Source organism: Scomber scombrus, chromosome 21 (assembly GCF_963691925.1).
Source record: "Scomber scombrus chromosome 21, fScoSco1.1, whole genome shotgun sequence".
Taxonomy (NCBI): Eukaryota; Metazoa; Chordata; class Actinopteri; order Scombriformes; family Scombridae; genus Scomber; species Scomber scombrus.
Window position 1 is genome coordinate 19788463 of NC_084990.1, and position 20881 is coordinate 19809343.

Here is a 20881-nt window from a genome sequence, read left to right on the forward strand (position 1 = left end):
ACCTCTTGGGTCAGGGTGCTTGTGTGTGAGAAGATTGTTGTCGCTGTCTCAGAAATCCTCTTCCTGCCTGCCTGTCAATGGGCTGCAAAGATAAGGTATCTCCGTATAGTCGATAGCTCTTCTCAATAACCAACTCATTTGTAAAGCTCAAATGTCACGTTTCAGTGAACGTTGGATGACTCAGACCTCTTGCAAAGAGAGTGACCTTTCTAAGGACTGATAGAAAGCTGCAGATTCTTTCATACGGAGGCAGCTGAAAGCTTGGAGATAAGATTGGACATCAGTGGCTGCAGAGCGGTGCAACACTTTCAACATATAACATTCATGCTGATCACAGTTCAGTTTCTTATGTGTCTGTCTGAGTCAAATGTTAACAATAATAGATTAATGATCCTAGCAATGCAGCTATTTTACTCATACAGTTATACTATAGGATTTGTTTACATTTATCAGAACCAAGTTTTCTCTGAGAACAGATGTGTTTCAGTGCTTAGGGCTGAAAATCTTGTAAGATCAATCTTGAAAAGCTTTGAAATTGACAAACTTTTATTTATTTAATTTAAGACATTTTTGCTGCTAACTCCATGCTGTTGCTAACTGCTGCTAACTCCTATTCCACTTATACAATATGGCTCAAACTCACTGAAACCTGCAGTTCCCATAACACAACTGTCCCTGATGAGACAGTAAGTGACCGTGTCTTTAAACATATTTCAGTAAACGTGACCCCCTGTTTGTAATGCAGGCTTACTGTTTACAGAAATATTCATCAGGGTTACTTTTTCAGACTTTACAAATCTCCTACAGAGACACAGAAGACATCATATAACTGTTTTAGAGCACCAAAGACGGAACGATTAGTCGATAGAAAGAAAATGTTGATAATCAAATATAAATGTATGTTAGTTTTAGGTGTTTTTTTTTAGCAAAAATGCCAGACATTCTTGCTGATCACAGCAAGAATGCTGTGATCAGAAATATTCATCAGGGTTACTTTTTCAGACTTTACAAATCTCCTACAGAGACACAGAAGACATCATATAACTGTTTTAGAGCACCAAAGACGGAACGATTAGTCGATAGAAAGAAAATGTTGATAATCAAATATAAATGTATGTTAGTTTTAGGTGTTTTTTTTTAGCAAAAATGCCAGACATTCTTTGGTTCAAGCTTCTCAAATGAGACGATTTTTCAGTTTTTCTTTGTCATACATTACAGTAAATTGAATATCTCAAGATTTTAATTAGTTCATGAATTGAAGACATCAATGTGCTCTTAAAATTTGTGAATGCCTTTTTTTCACTATTTTTTCCACATTAATCAATTCATTGAAGAAATAATTGGCAGATTAATCAATCGTGATAATAATGATAATTAGCCCTAAACTGGTTGCCCAGGCTGAGTTGTACTCAATGAATAGTCCACTGATCTTCATGTTTAAATTAGTGGACTTTTCCTTTAAACTGATTTGTACGTGAATTAGATTATTATTTCTCTTACACACCAGACATTTGAACATGTTGTATATTTAAGTCATCTAATGTGTTGACTTCTGAAAGCAGGCGACACTAACAGCATTACGGCTCGGTTCCAGCTTGGGTTTTGTTTTGATTTTTTCCCCCCTACTCAATATGAGACGGCATTTGGCAAGGAAACCTCTTTGAATGGAGCCATTATGCTAAATGTATTTTCCATTAAATTAAACTATGAGAGGAATGTTTCTGAATGAGCTGAGTGTTCACTGGCTATCATGAGCCACAATTATGCAAAACAGCAGAATGTTCATTTTACATAAATTACATTTTGGAGTTACTCATTCAAGCGATACAGAACCAAAATGAAGTGAGGTATTTTTTCCTCAGAGGCTCCTCTCATCAGAGTACAACCTTAGGATGTCATGAGGCTGTTATGTGATTTCCCATTAGACTATTTAGCCACACCACTGGTGAGTGTGTGATGGCGATGAAGGTAATGCAAATTATAATGGGCATCGTGACTGGGTACATGCTGAGGTGTCTTCCCAGCCTGATTGAAGCGGTAGTGGGCAGCTTTTCATAATCAACTGAGATGAAACAAGAAAAGTTGCAACATAGCAACAGCTGACATAGTGACTCAGATTTGCCTCGGTGTATCTGTGACAAGTGTTGGAGGCACACATTATAATCACGCAAAGGATGTGATTAGTAGCGGCTGTTCAGGATTTTGCTAGAGAACATTTCTAGGAACAGATAATCCACAGCTCCGAGGTCTGACTTGTTTATGTAGAAGTAATTCAATTACACCAAGTCTGAAGGACAATATCAGCACTTCTGTCTGCCATGACATCATTAAAATAGGCTTGTCCACAGGGGATTAGAGCATAGCGGGCTGGGAGGTAGATGCGGTGCTGACACAACCACCACAACAAGGCTTTGATATTGTCTCCAGCTCAACGAAGTCATAGCAAAATGTTGATCTTACTCATAGATACCAACTCATTAAAACAATTTATTTAATTTTATAATCACACTTCATATTGTATAAGGTCTTTGGAAAGAATTACAAGTGCAGCAATTAGATGTGCTGTATGGTCTAGGACTGTAACTAAAAATTAATTTAATTATCGATTAATTTGAGATAATTTTCTCACTTAACTGATTATTTACTGGTTGCAGCTTCTTAAATGTGAGGAAACTGATTTTCTTTGGATTTTGGACCATTTCTTGGACATAAACAAGACATTTGAAGACACCACCATGAGATCTTACTAAAAGCGCTCTTTCACACATCATCTGATGTGATTAATTGGTTGCAGCCCTAGTCTTTGAAATGTCAGAAAATAATGACAAATGTCAATCACTGTTTCCCAAATACCAAGATGCAAAAAGTGCCTTGTTTAGTCTCAATAGTCTACAACCCAAAGATATTCCATTTACCATCATAGAAGACCAAAACAATCCTTAAAATATAAATCACATGAAGGAATCTGAAAGCAGAGAATTTTTAGCATTTTTTCTTAAAGAATTACTCAAGACGATTAATCAGTTATCAAAATAGTTGTTGTTAATCATTTGTCCATTGAGTAATGGTTTGCAGCTTAGCATGGTCTGTATGAGGTTATATCAGGTCCACTCAGCCATGTTTGCATGCAGCAGAGGATTAATGAAGCTTACAATCCACTCTTGTTGTTGAGACAGTGGGATTGTGGGAGTCTGATGTTTACTTGCGTCGTGAGACGGGCTTACCTGGGCTGCCCTGGCGTGAATGGAGAGGGTGGTGTGAGGTAGATCACAAGAACAAGTTGTCACTCCTGCCCAAGCCACCAAAAAGTCACATACAAAGTAGTATGATTATCCCAGACAAAATAATTGTGATAAATGATATTCCAATAATAAAACCCGTAAAACAGCACTAAAACATACTGGATTCATTTCACCTTACATTTTGTTAAGAAACATTTATTTTTATTGCATCATAGGACACATATCTTTTTTTGTGAGAATCCTTTTTAGTAAGAAAAACAAAACAGACACATGGACAGATTCAGACTCTCTCTAACCAAAGCCCATTAATATCCAAGCATTCACAGTGACTGGAATAACTCAAGAAATCAATAGGACTGTACGTTAGTGAGATAGACAGTTTTTTCAAGTCACTCGTGAGGATATTCACAATTATCCTGATTCACCACAGTTAAATTGTCTGTTTTTATCCCAATATAAGATAAAATGTTATATCCTCCCATCCCTAATACAAATAATTGCATATGTGTACATACAAATACCACTCTCAATCCCCTCTACACACTGTCCCTTTGTAAGTACAAATATCTGTACAGATTGTTTATGAAACAGGCAGCCACGCGGTGACCATATGGCCTGCAGGTATTGCTCAGACAGATTAGCAGTCTGCTTGTGGCTGACTTGTCTGACTGGGTAGGAGTAGCCAGATATGGCTGTCCTGGCAGAAAACAGACAACTCGAAGCTGGTTAAGCCTGAGAAGATGAGCTCATTGGATGGGTTTTAGTTCAGGTTAAGCCTTCTGCCACCTGCTGTCTTTCTCCCTCTTGACTTATTCTTCCCCCACTGACAGCTTCAGGGGATTCAGCCACTGCTTTTCATGGACCACCTGTTGTCTGTTATGATCAATGGACTTTTCCTGCCCTTGAGTGAGTGGTGCACAGGACAGTGTGGTAAGGTGGATTCAGGAATGAGATATAAAATACCTCAGGTTTCACTTTTTTCAGTCACGATTATAATACTGTAACTAGGGTTACCTGCTTGGAGAAGTTTTATTGCAAACAGTATCTGGTATTGAAGCAAAGGTAAACAATGATTTGGGTATCAAGTCAGAGTTCATGAGGGCAGGCTAGTGTTTTGATGAGCTTCTGAAAGACGCAAGTTGGAGAAATAAAGAAACCAGCCCAACCAGTGTTGTCTGGGACACTGTGTACAGTGAAAACCGCTCACTGCTTAAATTCTCATGGTACAAAAGAACACAGAGAAACAAGATGCTGTTTTGAAATGGATATTACTTAAAGTTACAGTTCAGTATATTGTAACTTGTAAGTTATAGTTCTAATACAGATGAGTTAAATATTAAATTAGGATGAGCAGTAATCTAATATAATGGCATGTATAAATGCAAGTATAATGTGATTTTTTTGGCAACTCTAACCTATCCTCAAGACAGAAAAAAGCTGATTTAAGATAGCTTGGACTGACTTTTTTACCACCTTACACCAACCAATCAAGATGACAGCAGCATGCCACAACTTGACTTTATTCAGACATTAGAAATTTGTCTGCCAAGGTGAAATTGTTAAAAAAAATTATTTGGTGTGAGGCCGGTGCTGGTTACACGACGATTACAGTCAGTTAATAAAAGCCATCAGATAAAAATGAGTAAAGAATGAGTCAGTCAGACAGTTTCTCCCATCTTACATTGGACAAAAATAACCAGAGAGGTGATATCATCCCTCCCTAAGAGGCTAACAGTAAAGCTTTGTTTAGCCCAAAGGGATAAAGACAGTGGCCCAACATCCATTTAACTCACTACTGATTTCACTCAACAAACAGGTGACTATCCTAGAGCTGTAGACTGTAGGGCACAATAGACATGGTGAATAAGATATACACCACAGAATACACTTCATTCTTAGAAGCATGTTTTATCTTTAATACATTTTCAAATTTCCCCTTTTTAAACATGTAGATTTGTTATTCAAAATCAATCTGTTCTTGAGTTCTCACCAAGTCAGTACAATAATTAAGCATGTTGTTAAATGCATCCGTGCACTTGCACATGTAAATGTCTTGTTAGTACTGAAGAATTGAGTGTTAAAAGGCCGCAGGATGTGTCTAACTTAGCTTTCAAACTTGTTAAGCATGTCTTTGGCAGGGCTGGCCTGTCAGTAGCACACAGTGAGGAATGCTTTATAGTGAGGCCTCGTCTCCATGGAGACACCTAGACAAGGTCAGGGCCATTGTTTGTTTTTGTTTTTTTCTATTCCTTGCCTCCATATAGGAGAATAAGGAAAAACAGCAGGGAAAGAAGGCCCTAAACAACAGTAGTGGGGGCTTTTTTTGGAGGTTGTTTTTTCTTCTTCTTCACATCCACAGATGAATTGGCTGTAACAATGCAAGCTGGCATGGAGTGTAAGTGTGGTAGCAATAAATATATCACACAACTAATCATGGCATTTTTTGGTAATCTTTTCAGGGTAAGAAATCTGTTGTGGATAATGAAGGACTTAAAATCGCTGCTTTATAACAACAATAAGAGCAGAGCCTTTAAAATAGTACACCATTTATTCATTCATGTGTTTACCCGAAAAAAAGAAAGAAAAAAACTTCAGGGACAGGTGGTTCATTCTGGTCCCTAAGAGAGAATTTGTCATCCAGCATGAAAGCAGAAATGTACCATCTTGTCTCTTGGTTCCTTTGTAAAGATCAAGTCCTTTAAAACAATTACCAGCATTCAGCCTGGTCCAAGCGCTAGTCTACTTGATTACAGTGTGCCATGAATTGGCACATTTTTTGCCTTTGTGGAGTACAAAGCAGCTCACCTCAAGTGCTCAGTGTAGAGTTTCCGCCACCCTCTACACAGGACTGCCAGTGAAAGGAGATTCAAATTGCCTTCACCTTAGAGGCTGCGCTGTAGTTAGCCTGATTCAGCAAAAACAGCTCCCTCTGGGAAATAAACAACTGTGCAATGAGAGGTTTTGTTCTCCAAACAAAATCTTGAATATTCGCAAAGGCTGCTGTTTTGTACAGAAGAGTGGGCAAACATCATTATGTTTCAGACCCTTAAAGATGCAGTGTGTATGATTTGGCCAACTACTCCAAACAAATAGGCGGCAGTATATGACAAGCACATTAAAGCACAGTCCTCACCCTCCCACCCCACTCCACCCTTCCACTTCCCCCCAAAAAATATAATCTCCCCACCACCACTGTCATACAAATATCACTCACTAACAGACACACATTAGAGCCAGAGCTAAATTATCAAAGAGATCTCCAAATAGGTGTGATTCGCAAAAGACTGGCCACATATTGGAAAAAATATTAAAACTTAATAAATACAACCGCTTTTATCCTGGCTCAAAATCTCAACCACTGCTGGCTGGTTGCTCATATCACACACACAATGTCAAAACTGTTATTTCCTCACATTTCCTCCTTCTGTTGATAATTTCATTTAATTTTGACCGTTTTAAACAAAAAATTCTGGCCAAATCTTGTATAGTGCAAATCTTAAAAGTGCTTGATGTCATTGAATAAGCATACTGTAGGAATCATTTAACATTTTGGTCCAATTCTAGGGAAGGAGTGTGTGTAACCTGGATCACAAATACTCAAGAACTGCATAATTCTTAAAATTCCTCTGTCTTGTGCTGTTGAAAATGTTCTCTCCAGAATAGTGTCTCCTCATAATAAGGTCGTTAGAAATCAGGGAAAACAAGAAAAAAAGGGCACACAGTCTTTTTTATGAGGCAGTGTTTGAATAGCTTCGCCACTGAACAAGAGAGGGAAAGGAACTACAAATAGCCATGTCCCTTTTAGCTGTGAAGATTTAACCTCCACACACACAGGCAGAGCCAGTAATGAGACCTGAACCTGAAATTGCAACAGAGCAGAGGAGAGAGCCGTAGAGATGAACAAGAGCTACAGAAGAGTTTATTTTGGGTTGCACAGACCAGTAGTCCTACTTTTTGCAAAGCTAGGTTAATACGTCAACACAAATACACTGTCTGACCCCGTAAAGTGGATAATCTTCCCTTTCGCTTCCAAGTGACAGTCTTTCAGATTCCCCTGATCTCCGTCCCCTCCCTCATGTCTTCACATTTTACAACAAGGGTTTGTGCATGTTAGTGTGTGTTGTATGTGATCCCTCTCCATGCCGTCCTTATTCCTCCAGTCTTAATCGCAATGAGAGGGCAGGGCGTGGCATCTTGCCACAAGTAGCTGCTGAAGGAGACTAGAAGCTGGAGTGGCCCTGCTGTTGGTCCCTCTGAACAGCTTGTGGTACTCACAACCCCTCTCATCAAAAACAGTGTTATACATAGTACTGTACACTACAATATTGCACATAATATGCCAGGTGTGAATAGTTAGCACCATGCTGTGTGCTCTGGCTTCAAGTCATTCTTCAGAGTGCAGGGGTCTGATGATAGTAGGAAGTACCCGAAGGGCTTCTGCCTAAACATTGTCAACCAATTATGTTACAGATTGTGCAAGCGTGGCATCAAATTGTGAGAAAATCACACCCATGTGTTCACACTGAGTGATGTGTATGTGCATTTGTCTGTGTGTGTGTGCCCAGTTCTGTAACAGAATCAGGAGCACAATGTTCCCCTACTTCCTCCGTGGCCACCTAATACCTCTTACACAAGCAGGAAGTACAGGCTAGCTGCAGGGTCATTCATGTACCGTCTTTATTGGGCTCCTGGCTAGAAAGACGGGCAGGGATCTGTCCGTTATTACATCTCGTAATGGTCAGAAGTAGCTTCTCACAACAACCAAAGTGCACAGATCAACAGCATACTTTCACAGTTGAAAGAAAAAGCGTGGTGAGGTAGAAGAGCAACAGGTGATCAAAAAGAGGTTGAAGGGAAACGAGGACAGATAAAGTGAAAGAGGTGGAGGAGGAGGACAGAGACATTGCAATGCGTTTAGAGAGAAAACATCTCCCATATGTCTTGGGCTGTGGAACTAGTGGGAGCAAGTCTCTAAGGGGGAGGTGACTGTGTAATACCCTGTCATAACAACATGTTTGTCTGGTAAGGCTCATCCATGAGACTTTATAGGAATAAAAAAGCACCGGAAATGAGTGTAAGGTTTACACACACTTTCTCAGCTGTAGTGTGACGTAACGCTACGTTTACCACCGGTATGAGTCATTGTTTGAGTGCTGATATGAGTCACTTTGGTACAAAATATCTGTTGTTTATACGTTTTGAGGATCACTTCAAGACAACAACTTCAATAGATAATGTATATGAAATAAGTGTTATTGCCAGTTCCAAACCAAGAACACAATATCACAAAAACCCCATGCTAAAAAATGTCCATGCTAATGTGCTGCAGACGTTCTAACAAAGCGGGCTGATGACTCATAACAGGACTGAAACGTGTATGACTGACTTTTCTGGAAGCGCTGATGTATCGGACTTGGCACTAAATAATATGGAAGTACTTGTTAATGTACCATATAAAGCACTCACATCACTCAAAGTCCATCGCTCTTGGTGGTTCATGAAATTGAATGAATACAGTCTAATGTTGTCAGCACACAGTATTTTTAACCATCAGTTGACCAGCAAACAACATATAACAACATACCTTTTACAACATACACAAGCAACATGAGTTCAGCTGAGGTAAACATCTTGGACTGATTAAAATCTAAATATGAGTCTTAGATGTCCTAAAATGGCCACCATACATATAAACCCTTTTGATTTCAGTTAACGCTAGAGTGGACTTTCCTTTGGTGCCACCCTCACACCATTTTTATGGTGATTTCTGGAACCTTCCAGAAGATGTATCACCACTATCTGCATACTAAATTATGTCCATATTAGTTTTTAGCTGTATTTTTGTGTATTGCATGGAAGAAGTGTCCATCAACAACACACTCAAAAAACCAGCAGATTTGATATGCTTGCATTAAGTGTGTCTATTTTTCATCCATCAAATAATTTTGTTTTTTACTCACTCGAGCATATGAATTCTGTCTTTTCATCTCCTAAAAACAGAGTACAGTGTATCAGTGTATTTTTGAAACCTTGTGAAGAGTTCATGCTGGGTGCTGTGGCCGCAAATGACTTCAAGCTACATGGAAACACTAATGGCTGCTTTTGTGTTTCACACAGATGACATCTCCTACTCAGTCATGTCTGATGGAAATAAAATGGACTAAAATGCCTAAAAACAGCATGCTATTGAGCGCCATTCTGCTATTACCAATGTCATTACGTGTGAGTATGGGCGTGAAGTTAACTTGACTCTGTACTAAATGGATCCTTGCACAGCTGGCTACTGCCTCCTTCTGAAAAGACCCTCCAAAGGGCATTACTGTGCACGCTGAAGGGTTGGGTTGTTTTTTTCTTGCCTTTAATCTACCAGAGGAGAGCCATATGATAGATGATCGTCATCATTACAGTGAAAAATATGGAAGAAGAGGATCTAAACATTTGCTCTTGTGAGTTTTAGAGACCAATAACACACATAAATTTATGAAGTGTGACAAATCGGTTCAGTTCAGTTTCGTTTATTGTCACTTCCATCATACACCTTCAGCATATACAGAAGCAAGATACAGTTCTGCTGATGTTTTATAAAGACCATGCAAGGTTGTTTAGTGTATGGTAAAAACCCAACATTCACTTTGTGTTGTGAGTCGATCAGCAGCAGTGTTAGCACAACTTAAACCACCTTGAACATCAAGCAGAATGAAAACTACAGCTTTGTGTTTCATTTAAATAAAGTAATTATATTGGTTGGCAGAGTCAAATTTGCAACATTACATGCATTTATTGAATACCTCATTATTGCTTTCACTTCCTGGGACTTGTCATGAACACTGACGAATGACTAAAGTGTCTAGAAGGACATTATTCTAAATAGGATGAACCTACATTCACAATATCTTACTTAACATTGTACATATTTATAAGAGGAATGTTACATATCAGGCTTCAGCCGTCATTAGGAAATTATTCACCAGAGATTGTACCATATTTCAAACAAGGACACATACTTCTTTATAATTTTCATTGAATTTATTTCCTACTTTGACTTCATCCCTTTCTGCCAAAGTTACAGCTCTGCAGCATCCCCTATATTCTTTAAGTTGCTCCTCTGGCACTCAAATGGTCAGTCTGTGGCTAAATGTTGATGCACAAACACCACAGGGCTGTAATCTGATTCTGTGTATGTGTCCATGTCAGTGTTGTTGTCGAGGTAATTAGTGATGTCTTACTTTGTGTGTTATGGCCGATCTCCAGCCTCTGGCCTGCAGACTACCTCTGACCTTTATTAGGCAGTAGCCAGTGCCAGCATACGGCATCAAGCTACTGAGCTTTCCTGTTTGTTGTTTGTTGTGGCACCAAGTGGAAAAGTAATAGCTTTGCTGGTAATTAGCCTAATTACCTCACCACAGAGGTTGTTTTTGGTCTTGTTATCTCTTAATTTGCAGCGTATCTCAAAAACGTGTGTTATTAATATAATCAAATAATTTTTACTGTTTTTTTGAGGTACTGCACTTGAGATAAAAACTTCAAAATGTATTTTGAAACCTGGTCCAAATTGAAAAACTATCTAAAAACAATCTACCAGATACATTAAAATACAGTTTTGTGTTATGTGTTGATTGGGTTCGCTCTGCCTGGGAGGGTTTTATATTGAGGCTGACATTAATGGCAACCTAAGGGCACCCTGCACCTTTTACATCTTCACACTTAATTGAGACTCCATGGTTCAGTGAGTTGTAATGTTCCTTGTATCCATTGTAGCCATCTGTGCCTGAGCTACCCAATAATACATCTGTGCTCCATACCCTCGAAACAGAATTGACAAGGGCATTAAGCAACAGAGAAAAATTGGATTGCTGGAAGGGAGGGAGATGATTTTTTTTTAATCCACTTGTTGATCTCTTCTTGCCTTTGGTTCTGGGAACCCTATTTCAAGGACTGGTGTGTGTTTGTTTGTTAGTGGTTGTCTGAGTCGGAATTACGACCTCCGTCTGACAATACTGATCTGACATTCATTTGCCAGAAACAGAGACTGAGACAATTGGCCACAGCCAGACATCTTATGTAACCTCAAAATGAAGAACAGACCTTGCTACCAAGCACCCTGTATCAGGTACACTGTGATCCAACACACACCTCCAGTTATCAAGAGCCCCTGAAACGAGATCTACAGTAGCATTGTTGGGGTGCAGAGAGGGCAGCTCTGAGGTTTTCTATCAGATAACCAACCGCAATTGTGGCCGTTGGACTTTCCAAAGCTTTGGTTGCGTTTCTGAAAGAGCAGCTTGAAAGGTTGCCCCGTAAAGGTCACGGCTGAGACCCGATGGCTTTCTTTTTGTGATCTTGATCCTTTGTTCTTTGGATTCTTGACGTAGCACACAGATGTCATTGTCAAACGACTCGGCTGTTATGTCATTGTGCAACCTAAAGATAAGAGCAGGGGATACTGTGAAATGCAAGCAGTGAGAGCCGAGCAGTTCACACACACACACACACACACACACACACACACACACACACACACACTCACACACACACACACACACACACACACACACACAAAGATACACACAGGATTTATCCTCTGGGGACATTAATGTCGTACCCAGTTTTATAAGATCCATCCAATATTGAGATATTTTAGAACAACGTGGAGGACTGATCAAATGCCATCACTTGTTAAGTTTTTGGTGAAATTTGATGCAAGGTTTGTCCAAGATTTAGGCAATTTGTTTTCGGTGTGATCAACCATTTTGTACACTGTGACAGGACAGGACATATTCTATTTTAGCTATTTTCACATCTAAACATCTCACTATTAGAAATAACAAAGCGTATTTTCATTCAGATCATGCAGAGATTTTGAAATTCCAAATATTTTTCCTAATCAAAATACTGCAGCCTTTGAATAGCCTTAGTGATTATCCCCAGTTTCACAGAAATTTACAAAGCAGTAGAAACTGCATTGGAAACAGGCTTCCATGGTAACCACAATGTCACTTGGGGATGAGGGTGAAAAGAGAACGGTGTCTCTGGGGAAAAACAAGATACATAGATGGACACGCACTTTAGATATGACACACAGATACATGACACACGGACAAAAGGCGGCTTCCTAATCTCTCCAATACATGTAGGGTCAACCAAAGTGACCTTGATAAAAAAGGATGTAACCACAGGACCTTTGAAGCCAGAGCAGTAAAGACAAGACACAAATGTAAGCAATAAAACATGCCATCAGTGTGTACAGGTGGTTTGACAGCTTTGGACCTGCCGCTCTGATTTAGATCCTGTCTGTGTGTTTTTGTTTGAGGACATTTTTGTTTCCATCAGCTGTAACTGGTTTTATTCAGGGTTTAAAAAAAGGATCCATCTTTATTTTCTTGTTGTTGTTTTTATCTCCTTAAGCGGCTATTTATTTTATTATGAATTACACTTAAAATGTTCAACAAGGTATTTCTTTAATTTTTCTATAAGAATAAATACTAATACTGATACAGGGCAGAAAAACAATTCAATTTACTTCAAATCAAATTCTGTGTATTAATACTGCATGAGTGGCGGCTAGCACACTGTAAGCCGTTTATATGATCGAGATTTCCAATTGCTCTTTGTTCATTTTATTAGAGATCCAAGCCATCAATTAGCTGTAATGAAACCAGTGCCTATAAAAGGGGTTGATGTCTACACGACTGCTGACTTTTGTTGCCCGTCTTGGCAGCATTTGCCTCTTGGCACATGATAGTGGAGCAAGTCAGGGAGAACCAACCAGGGTAGACGGGCTTGTGAAACCACACCACATCCAGGCTTTGAATTATGGATCCGCGGTGGAAGCTAGCAGTGCTATAATAAGCAAGATGGCCAACCAAGTCAACCCCAGCCGCTTTAACGACCAGAACAGCAGGTCCTGTTGATTAGAAAACCTATCAGCAAAGAGAGGCACTGGGCAAGGGTGCCCCATCACACCCCACTGCTTTTTATGGCATTTAGATTACCCCATCATGCTAATTGGTTTCATGTCGCTGCATAAGCAAGCTGTTGTTTTGACTTTGGCTGATCCTTGTGAGGGTATGAATATTTTAGGAGATGTTTTTTTTCATAGCCACAGTGTGTAAATTCACGCTCTGGCCATTTGTTTTGTCAGCATCCGGGGTCAAGTTCAATTGAGTCAAGCCCAGTATCCAAATGAAAATTGGCTGTAGCATGTGATGTCCATTGTGATGGAAGACAGCATGATTGAAACTGCTAAAAATGACACCACGTTTACAGGGGCTGTCAACCAGGAAATTGCTTTCCATTTCCCTTTCATGCAGTCCTTCAGGCTTCTGGCTCACTTGTGTCAAAATTGATATCTCTGTCAGTGACAACCATGAATTAGTCAGCAGTCAGCCAAAAAAAGGGATGATCGGTCCCAGCAGAAAGAGCAGCAGAAGCTAATTCGGTCCCTGGTGGAAAATCGGACTTTGACATCATCATCTCATAATGTATTGAACTTTCCTGATCTTTGAAAGATCATGATTAACAAGCTGAAACAATTAATTCTATCTTGATAGACGGTAAGATATGGTAGCTAAAGTTTAGTCGGAGTTTGTGTGGAAATCATGCAAAGGACTGTTTTTATCTTCTATCTGACGTATTTGCTATAGTTTCAACTGTCAAGTGATCACAGATCCAAGTAATTAGCTAAACCCTCAATTAATTTTTTTGCAAGACTGGCTTTCAACATCTGAATGTTAGATAACTGTCAATTGAAAGTTAGAGAAACTAACATATTGGCAAAACACACATAAATGGCAGCTAAATGTACTCTAATGCTCTTTATATCAGAGTCACAGCAAACATTTCAGTAATTAATTATCAGCGTCATAGATACAGTGTGCCCACTACCTTATTTCTTCTTTTTCATCAGTGGCGCCAGAACCAGTCAGACATTTGCATTAATCTTATCGGGTTCTATTTGTTTGCTGTATTGTGCCAGTATTGTTTGTAGAGTGGTTGCTGTGCAGCTGTCCACCGACTCACAGCCCAGTTTCAAACATGTTGGATTCATTATTCATGTACAGTAAATGAGAGCGATGAATCAGCTTTTCTGAGAGTTATTTAATTCTTAAGGTGTTAAAACTTACAGTAATTCTTGAATCTACAATTTTTTTAACCTTTAAACTTGCTCTGTGGGATTTTTGCTATTGTCAGTCTATACACATACTTTATGCGGAGTGCCTCAATGTTTTCAGTGTAAAAAAATACAACTGATCACGCATCCTCTCCTCCTACATACTCATATACACTTGTGCTCTTGTGGTCACTCATGCTTCTTGCCACCCTGCTTGCACAGACTTGCTTGTTGCAGTGGACATGAACTGCTGCTTTCTTAGTTGCTATGTGTGTATATGTTTCCATGCAACTGCAAAAGAAAGAGAGAGGGAGAAGGGGGGATATGTGGGAAACTAAATGGTATCCACGAGGGTGCCATGTTTCCAATTATGCTCTTTAACCTGTTCTGTACACTGGAAGTAAATGTTGAACAGTTTATACTGACCTGCATCTCACCCCAGATTTTTTTTTTCTCAGAAGGCTCTTAATTGAACTCAGAGGACAGTCTGCTGGGAAAGGCACCTGTGCTGGCAAAGTCTAAACTTTGGGAGGTTATCTGTAGTCCATTATTGGCATCCTGTCTTATGTTGCTACACAGTGTACTGTCATCAGAGCCAGCATCTTATAGTCTTATCAGAAGACTTAAGAAAATTAGGGGTATAGAATCTGCCCAAGCAGCAGCTGCTGTGTGTGGATGTTCATGGGTGGAGCTGTGGAAGGTACTGTAACTCAAGAAACACAGATGACAGATGGGACTAGAGGTGTTATCAACACCCTTGGCACCCTTAATGATTTTCCCAAGTGCATGCACAGGGACAAAAGTGTGCATGGACGCACACACTATTTGATACCTACTATACATGCAATTATGTAAGAGCATTGTGGCATGCTCATCAGCCTTATCAAGGAACACAATTACGCACGAATACACCATGTATACAGTAACAGGCCACGTTCACATTAAACTGGCTAGACTTGAAAATTCATCTTTTTCTCTGTTACAGCCTTTCATCCATCTTTGGTCTCCAGAGTGAAACATTTTGAAAACACCACTCATATTTTTGTGTGAACAAGGACAGTAGAGCATTTCGTTGTTGTACAGAACAAAGTAGAAGTCAATTACTGGTTTCCCCCAGCTGTGCAATACAGGGTCATACATCTATATATTGATGTTTATGATGTTTGCAGAAACAAAACACAATAATTGATGAAATTGTGTCTTCATCTCTATTTGGCCATCACATAGAGTAGGAGGCAATGGAATAGAAATGTACTACTGAAACCAATTTACCAGATTGCAGTTTTGTTATTTTTTGTTATTCAGTTTTGTTGCCAACTCGTGCTGCTTGACAGTTATCTCAACTATAAACAATTAAGGAGACAAATGTTGATTGTAAATGCTCTGCCAGTTTAAAGAAAAATGATTTATTCAATCAAAATGTACTCATGAAGTGTGTAGAAATCCTAACCAGCCCACTACCAGCTTCCTAAATATATGATCTGATCTGATGTATTCAGACTCAGCTTAATGTGGTACAGGATGATCTGACAATGTAGATGACAGCCTCAGCCTACTGCCAATCCTTATCCCAATGGGGACACATTTTTAGATTAATCCACTTCGGGGTGAGAACGGTCATAGTGCCGGCTGTCCCATCCTCATGCAACTCAAAAGATTTGGATTCATCTGCTTAACACTCTCTGTTTGCCATTTTTTTGACAGACTCGATGATGAGTCATGGTCATCAGATTGGCTGAGAGTACAGTAAATGGCTTAAGTGCCTCTGACCTTGGATACTAGGAGAAGTAGTCCCTTGTTCACCGCATTTTTCCTGTGAAATGTGATCAGAACTTGTACGTCATTGCAGCTGGTTGGCATACAGAAAAGTTAGAGGAGAAGCAGGGAGTTAATATGATGCTGCTCTGTTCTCTTGGTTCACAGTGAGTCTTTATCTTCTCGGTGTGCATGCCATAGCAAAGAAAAAATAGTATGAAAAGACACATCCTAAACAATCAATTAAAGAAGTAAACTTGAAGAACAAACAAGTACCAGTGCTGCTTCATCTCTCCTGCCTATCCATCTTTCCTCTCTCACCCTCTTCAGTACTTCATCCCCTTCTCCTTTCCCCCTATTTGCTGATTGCAGTCTGTGCAAGCTTGCCATGCTCCCTGCCTTCATCTGTTGTTGTCAGTTTATTAAAAGTGAAATCTCCCCTCTTGAATTTCAATTGAGAGGCTTCAAAGTGAGCGGCTCAGTGGTTGAGGGGGTCATCAAACAGGCCGGGTGTTTCAGCCTTACAGGCCTCAGAGGACTCTCCAGGCCCACTGCTGAACGGAGCTGATCAGCTGAACCCCAGCAAACTCCCAGCTGCCCCATGGTTGTATGTTAGATAAACTCAGGTTTTTTTTTGGCTGGACTACAACAGCAGGGCCATCTGCATGATACAAAAGTCTCTGACTGAAGTATCCCAGAATGCATTTTGCACCAACCGGCAGAGATGGTAGAGTTTAAGCTGTTGTAATTTTTGCTATAGGACTGTTAAAATGTTACTTTATTCATGAGAGAAAGTAACCATTTAGATTCCTAATATCTGGCCAGTTTATTCAAATACACCTATTTGGAAATTTTCTCTGATGTTTCAGTGATGTGAGGGGCTGCTGATGACACATGACTCTTCTAGTGGTGCATACGCTGCTTTAAAAGGTAAAAAGCATCTGTATTAGGATTAATATTGATCTGGATATTACATTTTAAAAAATCAGAACCTAGTTTTTGTTTATATTATCCACCCCTACGGACTGCATTTAAGGGGATAGGAAGACATTTTTATCACTGAAGCTGATTAAATATGAAATGTGAACTATGAACAACGAGAACAAATGATTTAAGATTTGCCAAGGACATCTTTACTTCTGGTCTGTTTAGTATAAACCAGCTCTGCATTTGCTCCACCAAAACTACCAAATTTCTTGTTCAATGTTTTTGTGGTGAGCACAGCGGTTAGCTGATACAAGAATTTTACCTGTTTGCTTTTTAGTAACACTTTCTGTAAAATACTCACGGTAAATCTGAGTGTCTGCAATACAAAATTAGTTGTTAAAATTGAATTAAAAATTAAATTACTGTCACCCTGCAGTAGCCCACTTGACATGCAGTAGCAACTCCTCTGTGTACAGAGCTGTCTTAACTGGGAGCTCTATTTTTCTTTCGGGAAAAACTGGAAAAGCTCAAAATGACGCAGAAGAGTGACAGTCATCATGGTGAAGGTTGCCGTCGTGACTGCACCGCCTGGTTTTCACAGACAGTTGAGAAGCAGAGCAGTCATTCTCTGGCAGCAGCCCACTGGTGCACAGCAGGTGTTAGCAGTTAATTCCCTTATTATTATTTTATATATTACATTTTCTCCCCAGGTTTTGATTTCCCTTTCTGTACTACACACAGCAATGGAGTATTGTAAAAAAAAAAAAAAAAAAAAAAAAAAAAAAGAGAGAGAGAGAGAGAGGGAAAGAACTCCTTGTTCTAATGTCTCTGTAGGATTTATATATATATATATATATATATGATATATGATATAATTCCTTTAGGAAATCTTGGTCTCACAGATGTAACACTAGTTGTAGCTGTTGCATTAGTTTGAGTATATAGTTCAGCTTCATGTTTTTAGTTAACAGAACAACAGTGATGCCTCTGGGACGTATGTACAGATATGATTTCAATAAATTATAGACTGTATAAAATAATTCACTGCATCTCTCTGTCAGTTATTTTTATTTTGTTATTTTTTTATGACAACCAATGTGTTAGTGGAGTTTTGAGTTACCGTAACCCTAACCATTTCATCATACCTAAACTTTACCAACCTAACAAATGAGGGCAACAAGTACTAGCCAATCAGAAGCAGAGTAGGGTAGGTCTTCACAGAATGAAAGGGGGGGGGGGGGTAAATAAGGTGTCAAAACCTGGCGCACTTCCTGAGGTCTTGGTCGTCATTTGTCATCACTTCCTGTATCGGTAATTTTAAATTAGCGTTTCAGCCATATACCAGATTTTGACCTAGTTTTGTTTTGTATGGACTTTTTTGACAGTTGCATAGCAGGATGTTCAAGCCCACAGGATTGTAAAGAGAATAATTTTCCCGTCAAGCCAAATGCACCCACTCTAATTCAGTGATTTGTCAACAGCATCATAATGTTTGCTTCTGATGTTGTGCTGCACCATTTCTGTTAATAGTTTCCTGAAATGTTCTTTTGGGGAGCTGTTATTTACTCATAATAGAGGGTTAGACTTTGGCTTTGTATTAACAGCACAATTGGAACAATAAGGCAGTTCAATCACCAGCATGATTCATCTTAATACGACTCAGACTGTCACATGCATGTTTTTCGTATGCAACAATTTGGAGCAATTTTGAACTAAATCAAACTGCCCCCATGTTCCTCTTGAATTCACTTGAGCTGGTCTCTCATCCTCCAGATGCCATGAATGTCCTTGACATGTGGGCTGCTTGTTGGGTCATTATACACTATAAGCAGGATTCGGAATAGAGCAGATGGCTTGAGTGGATGCTCATTTGCATACATACATGCCGTTCTGTGCAGGGTCTGTTTTTGTCAAGAACAGCCTGTCATACACTGGAGCGGACATCTTCCATTGATGTTTCCATTCTTTTTTTAGGACAGTTATTTTTTATGAAACAGTGGAAGAGAGCAAAAGAAGAAATACTGGCTGAAAAGTACAGAAGTGCACATACATTTACCTTGATCATTTGGACATATTCCTCAACTTCTTCTTTTACGGGGCTAAAAAAGAACATGTTTTTCTGTTTCCTTGCTTTTGAATATGACATTGCTTTTCTCCAATCTAACTGTCAGTCATTTTCCTTTTTTCTGTGTATGAGTGTGATCCGAATACACAAAATGCAATGTGCACCAGACTCAGTTGCAACTCTGCATCACTCTGCCAGAAGCTTACAACCTTCACCAAATGTTTAAGCAGAAACAGACATCTGCAGCCATCTGCAACAGACACACAGCCATCTGCATTACTTTTTTTTTGCCAGCCCTGACACCTGATGCTACAGCTGCACAGTATACCAGACTTTCTATTCCTTTTCCTTGTTCAACTATGATTTAACACGCATAATAATTATCTAAACAAACAATGAAGTACACCTGTGACGTTATCACTTTGCCATCTGGGATCCATCCAGTACCAGTGGGATTGTGAAATTCATAGCTGACATTCAAACAGACCTTTTTGCTCATTTACTCTCACCACATTTTCAAACTGACATCCACTGCTGTATCCCGACTCACTGAATTGGCACATGCGCTCATTAGCTAAACTTTCCATGGTGATTGACAAGAGACATATCTTCAACTTAATTAGCTGCTCAGATATCAATTTTCTGAGGCTCTTAGACTCGCCACCTACCCTTTCTTTCATTCTCATGGCTCTATGCTTTCCTCTTCATCATTAGATGGTGGTTCTGATGGACCCCATGGAGGATCCGGACGACATCCTGCGTGCCAACCGCTCCAGGGAGAAGACTTACATGTTTGACGTGGCGTTCGACTTCTCAGCCAGTCAGGTTAGTCAGAAAGTAGTAAACTAAATGAAGTCCAAACAAATGTGGCACAGCATTTAAATACTATGCATGTGCACTTGTTTATCACCCTTTTAACCCTTTTAAATTTATTTCCTTCTCCTTCTGCAGGATGAGGTGTACCGAGCTACAACCAAAGGGCTGATTGAGGGCCTCATATCAGGCTACAATGCCACTGTGTTTGCCTATGGACCCACAGGTTTGTCTTTGTGTGTGCGCGTGTTTGTGTGTGTGTGTGTTTGTGTGTGTGTGTGTGTGTGTGTGTGTGTGTGTGTGTGTGTGTGCACAAGACCCAAATAGATAACTTTGCCCTTTATCTGACAGGAGGTGTGTATTATATACCAATTACATGTGTTACCTTTCTCGCTCATAATCTCTGGTCAGCTGGTCAGCACACTCTCAGGAGTGAGATATCTTTTTGTCTTATTATTACTGCAGGTCTGATTAGAAAATGAATCATGATATATCTCCCACATTTCCAGTGATTAGGACCACACCATCAAAGAGTAGTCAAGCACTATTTCTCCATCTAAGTTCCCCATCTGTCTCTCTGTCTCACTGACTTCTTCTGCCTTCTGTCTGTCCATCTGTCTCTCTATCTCTTGTGAGGAAACACAGGGATTTTAGCATGAGTCGGTGTGTGTTTAAGTGTCTTTATGCATGTGTGCGCAACAGTGTTGTCAGGCCAGCCAAGGGCAGATTAAGGCAGCACATCCTGAACATTCAAGACACGGACGTAGTAAACACTTAGCTTTGGTTGCTGGTTTGGTTTGGTATTTACTTTGGTTTTGCAATTTTTTGAACAAAATATACTGGTGTCAAAGAGAAACTTGCTTAACTTGCTAAACCTGCATTAATTGACATCACCTTATAAAGTTGATGAACTTGTTAGCCAACATTTGCTTATATAGCCTACACTACTAGCAAACATATAATTACATT

General features: G+C 39.6%; 1 protein-coding gene across 1 annotated transcript in view; it reads left to right on the forward strand.

Moving 5' to 3' along the window:
- kif19 (kinesin family member 19) overlaps positions 1-20881 on the forward strand; it is a 37120-nt gene that overhangs the window by 2125 nt on the left and 14114 nt on the right. The window contains exons 3-4 of the mRNA XM_062443275.1: positions 19814-19924; positions 20051-20138. Coding sequence (XP_062299259.1) covers positions 19814-19924; positions 20051-20138 — 199 coding nt within the window. The remainder of the gene's footprint in view (positions 1-19813; positions 19925-20050; positions 20139-20881) is intronic.